Source organism: Topomyia yanbarensis, unplaced genomic scaffold (genome assembly GCF_030247195.1).
Source record: "Topomyia yanbarensis strain Yona2022 unplaced genomic scaffold, ASM3024719v1 HiC_scaffold_16, whole genome shotgun sequence".
NCBI classification, from domain to species: domain Eukaryota; kingdom Metazoa; phylum Arthropoda; class Insecta; order Diptera; family Culicidae; genus Topomyia; species Topomyia yanbarensis.
Window position 1 is genome coordinate 313406 of NW_026683338.1, and position 5595 is coordinate 319000.

A 5595-nucleotide genomic window follows, 5' to 3' on the forward strand; every position below is an offset into this window, starting at 1 on the left:
TACGGCGAAAAAGCGGTTTTCCAGTGAAAAGCTAAGAAAGTTAAGTCATAAGGACAAAGAAGAACAAAACGTTGTGAAGCTCGTGAAAGTACAGAAGTGCCAGCAATCTAAAATGGAGTCGCTTGAAGTGCTTGTCCATAAGCGTGAGTTGGCCAAGGGCAAGCTGACGAAGATGCTAAATAACTTGCAGGGCAACCAAGTAATGTCAGCAGCCATGCTGAAAGTGTACCAGAAAAAGGTCGATTCTGCTTGCGACGAGTACCATGAAGCACACGATAAAATCCTGCAAACAGTGCATCCGATAGAGACGATCACGATCTCAACTTCACCGTCTTTGATGATCTCCACATGCAGATCATGACGGTAATTGAGGAACGTATGGAGGAAATCAGCGACGCCACGCGAGCAACAGGTACCAATTTGCAAGTTGTTCCCGCACAAGGTCAGTATATTTTTCAGCAACCGTTGAAAGTTCCCATCCCCACTTTCGACGGTAAATATGAAAATTGGCCGAAGTTTAAGGTCATGTTCAAGGATCTAGTCGACAAGACAGCGGATCCTCCTGCAATTAAACTCTACCATTTGGATAAGGCGCTAGTTGGTAGTGCCTCTGGAATAATCGATGCCAAAACAATAAACGAAGGCAATTGCCAACACGCTTAGAAGTTGCTAGAGGAGCGATATGAAAATCTTCGCCACATGGTTGACACCCATATCCACGGTCTCTTCAACCTAAGGAAGATGACCGGTGAGAATTGCAGCGAGTTGAGAACTCTAGTAGACGAGTGCTCGAGACACGTTGAAAATTTGAAATTTCTTGAGCAGGAGTTTACTGGAGTCTCGGAGCAGTTCGTGGTACGTCTGCTTGCTGATGCACTCGACAAGGAAACGCGACGACATTGGGAATGCACAGTTAAGCAAGGTGAGCTTCCTACATATGATGCTACAATTAAATTTTTGAAGGAGCAGGCATTCATCATGGAGCGATGTGAAGTTCATCGTTAAAGACAAGCAGGAACCTATAAAGAAATCTTCAGGAAGGCATTCAGTGCACCAGTCGATGGTCACCACATCAAGCGACCCGGTATTGTCGGCGATATCCAAGTGTGAGTTTTGCGGAGATTGTCAGCATAAGAACTTCAAGTGTTCCCAGTTTCTGGCAATTACCGTTGCACAGCGCCTACTGATGGTACGTGAAAGGAATGTCTGCTTTAATTGTCTAAGGAAGGGACACCGAAGTGCCAACTGTCCGTCTCCAGGTACATGTGCAAAATGTAAGAAAAGGCATCATAGTCTGCTTCACGTAGAGACCCAACAGTCTGAGGATGTAGAAGTTCACCCAACGAAGCAGGATGATAAACCGAATAAGCAACCACCAACGTTATCAACAGAAGGGTCTGATGACTTACCGCGGGCAAGCACGAGTCAAGTAACAACTGTAACATGCGCTACTGGTCGAGGACAGTTACCTCCACACGTGCTGTTGATGACAGCGGTCGTAGACGTCTTGGACAAAAACGGCAACCCACAACCCTGTCGTATTTTATTAGACTCGGCCTCCCAAGTGAATATCATAACACAACGGATGGTACATCTTTTTGGAGTAGACGAATTTCCGGCAAACCTTTCAATCGCCGGTGTCGATGGTATGCAGTCTCGATCTAACCGAGGGGTTACTGTCCAGCTACGATCCAGGTATATGCACTTCCTTCTCAACATTCAGTGTTTTGTAACGCTGAAGGTAACAGCAGATCTTCCAACGAGCAAGGCAAACGTCACCACATGGGAGATTCCTGCGGGAATACAACTTGCCGATCCAAGTTTTAATTCACCTGACAAGGTCGATATGCTCATCGGTAACCAGTGGTTCCTTCAACTTTTCATGTCCGGCAAAATTGAACTAGGAGAAGGTCGTCCAACACTTTGCGAAACAAAGCTTGGTTGGGTTTTTGGCGGAGCGATTGGCGTTGGCACAGGTTTTGAAGGAGTGGTTCGAGCACAAGCTATAACCATTGAAGAGCTTAGTGAGTCTATACAAAGGTTTTGGGAGGTGGAAAGCGTGCCACAACAATTCCAAATCACTACCGATGAAGAATTATGCGAGAAGCATTTTTTGGCCACCCACTGTAGGAATGCGTCTGGAAGATACGTTGTTGAACTGCCTTTGAAGAATGACGTGAATGAGCTCGGCGACTCCCGTTTGATGGCATTGCGCAGATTTTTCGTGCTGGAGAAGCGATTCGATCAACAGCCAGATTTGAAGCGGCAATATATCGAATTTATGGATGAATATGAGCGTCTTGGGCACTGCAAGGAAGTGTTTGAAAGGAATGATACACAAGGAATGTTGAAGTGGTACCTACCCCACCACGCCGTTCTTCGCCCATCAAATACTACAACCAAGTGTAGAGTGGTGTTCGATGCTTCGGCAAGGGTACTTGGTCGATCTCTGAACGAAATGATGATGGTTGGTGCGATTTGCCAAAACGATTTGCTAGCAATAGTTCTTGGATTTCGCATCCCCCAGTACGTTTTGACCGCTGACGTGGAAAAAATGTATCGGCAGATTGACGTCGGAGAATGCCATACTCCGCTGCAAAGAATCTTTTGGAGAAAGAATTCCTGCGATCCATTACGAGTCTTGGAGCTCAAGACGGTTACGTATGGCACAGCATCGGCACCATTTTTAGCCACTAGAACATTGACACAACTGGCTGTCGACGAGAAGTTGCGATACCCGGTAGCTGCAGAGATAGTAAATAAATGCTTCTACGTAGATAACGCGTTATTTGAGTTCGATGGCATAGATGAAGCTATTGAAGCACAAAGGCAGCTAATAGAAATGTTGAAGCACGGAGGGTTCCATTTGCACAAGTGGTCAGCTAACAGCAAGGAGCTGATGGAAAGGATACCTGAAGATGATCGAGAAAAACTTGTTAGCATTCACGATTCTGGAGTTAATGAAATTATCAAGACCTTGGGACTGATGTGGAAACGAGATAGCGACGAATTACTTTACCTTTCTTTGCCAACATCAGACATCGAGCACCCAACGAAGAGACAAGTATTATCACTACTTTCGACGATGTTTAATCCTCTGGGCTTAGCAGCTCCAGTAATAGTTCTCGGAAAGCTTCTTATGCAGATGGTTTGGAAGGAGAAATCTGACTGGGATGCGCAAATCTCAGCGGCTCTACTACAACAGTGGAAGTTATTTCTAAGTGCACTAGAGGATGTGAGTCAGTTGAGGATTCCCAGAAGAGTGGTAGCGGCTAATGTTAGTGCACATGAACTTCACGGTTTTGCGGATGCCTCCGGAGTAGCTTACGGAGCCTGCGTGTACATCCGGTCGTTAGGTAAAGGATCTGCAAGTATGAAGTTGATTGCATCAAAGTCAAGGATTGCACCTATTACACCGCTGAGTATTCCGAGGAAGGAATTGCTGGCAGCACTTCTGCTGCATCGTTTGGTTATGAAAGTTCTGTCAGTAATCAATCTGGACTTTAAGGAGATGACGCTGTGGTCAGATAACCAACCTGTATTGGCTTGGTTGAAGCATCCGCCAGAACAGCTGGAGCTGTTCGTTCGCAATAGAGTATGCGAGATAGTTTCAACGGGCGATCGTTTTGCATGGAAATACGTTAGATCCAAGGATAACCCAGCCGACGTAGTTTCTCGGGGTCAAGCAGCTAACAAGCTTGCCACAAACGACATCTATTGGAATGGTCCTACTTTTTTAAGAAATGAAGCGTACCGTATGGAGATTCCGCCACCGTTGCCAATTGAAGAAATTCCCGAGTTGAAGCCTATCGTCAGAGTTCATATAGTGACTAGATATGAAGAATTGCCAGTGTTCATCAGATTTGAGTCGTTTCGGAAATTGCAAGGAGTAGTGGCATACGTGTTGCGTTTTTGTCGAAATGCCAGGATTAGAGAAGAAAGCCGCAACATGGAGCGATTTCCCACAATCAGCGAGCTTCGGCAGGCAATGAAGGTCATCGTTAGAGTGGTTCAAAACCAAGGTCTGGCAGAGGAAGTCCAGCGCGTATCATCCAGCAAGCCCTGCAAGAAAATCAAAAATCTTAGTCCGTTTTCAGATGAGGGCATACTACGAGTTGGTGGCAGATTACGCAACACAAGTTTAACGTACGATGTAAAGCATCAGTGGATATTACCGCATAAGCATCCGGTAGTAAGAAGCCTCATCGCGGCCATTCATCGTGAGAATCTCCACGTTGGACCCTCCGGCGTAATGGCTATTGTTCGGCAGCAGTTTTGGATCACCAACTGTCGAAATACAGTACGCAGTGTAATCAGAAGTTGTGTACAGTGTTTTAAGCGAAATCCAAGGCTAGCAGAGCAGTTTATGGGAGACTTACCAAAAGGTCGCGTTGAGCGAGTACCAGCGTTCTTTGACTTTGCGGGACCAATCTCCATACGTCAAGGAATTCGCAAGGCCATACCAGTGAAGGGGTATATTTGTGTCTTCGTTTGCTTAGTAACGAAGGCCATACACCTAGAAGCAGTTGAAAATTTGTCCACTGCGGCATTTCTTGCAGCACTGCAGCGTTTCGTAGCCCGACGAGGTGTTCCAGCGGAAATTTGGAGTGACAATGGAACAAACTTCGTTGGCGCACGAAACGAGTTGAAGGAGTTGCGTAAGCTATTCGAACGCGAAGTGACGGAGAAGAAAGTCTTTGAATTTTGCCAAACAAGACAAATCATATGGAGGAATATCCCGCCTAGTGCTCCTCATTTTGGTGGGTTATGGGAAGCAGGCGTAAAGAGCGTGAAATCTGTGCTGAATAAAATATTGAAGCAAGCGACACTAAATATTATAGAGTTTGCCACGCTCCTTTGCCAAATTGAAGCGATCCTCAACTCCAGGCCACTGTTCGCGCATTCTGATGATCCAGTAGATGAAGAGGTTCTTACACCTGGACACTTTCTGGTTGATCGTCCTCTGACGGCCATTCCAGAGCCTTCGTGCGAGGAAATACCTGTGAACAGGCGCTCATGATGGCAGCATATCCAAGTATTTCGCGAGCACTTTTGGAAGCGTTGGTCCAAAGAGTACATTGTGGAGCTGCAAGGTAGAACTAAATGGACACACAGGCACACCAATGTAAAACCGGGTATGATGGTAATCATAAAGGAGGAGAACTTACCGCCTCAAGTTTGGCGTTTAGGCAAAATTGAGAAAATCTATGCCGGAGACGACAAGTTGGTTCGAGTAGTTGACGTGCGCACCAGAGGAGGAATCCTGCAGCGACCAATCCATAAATTGGGTTTGCTTCCAATTCCAGACAACGAAGCTTGAGTACGTGAAGTTTTCGGGCGGAGGATGTTCAAGCCACATCCTGTCAGCTTGAAGAAAATTTTTAATGTGTGTTGTGGCAACCCTTGGCCTACTGCCACAGTTTATTTTTTTGTAACCGATTAAGCACAACGAAGCCGGCAGCCCTGTTTGCTTTGATCGACCGATGACAATCGCGCGCTTTTGGATTTGGCGCGCCAATAAAAACCAGAAGAAAGGAAAAAAGGGACATTCAAGTTTGGCAATCGAGGTGAATAGGACGCCATTTTTACCATGCG

The 5595-nt window shown here is 46.1% G+C and overlaps 1 protein-coding gene across 1 annotated transcript; it reads left to right on the forward strand.

Annotated features, from left to right (window-relative positions):
* The first annotated feature begins 1060 nt into the window (after positions 1-1060).
* LOC131694808 (uncharacterized) lies at positions 1061-5020 on the forward strand. Its single transcript, XM_058983303.1, has one exon. It carries the CDS (start codon positions 1061-1063, stop codon positions 5018-5020), a length of 3960 nt encoding a protein of 1319 aa, XP_058839286.1.
* The last annotated feature ends 575 nt before the right edge of the window (positions 5021-5595 follow it).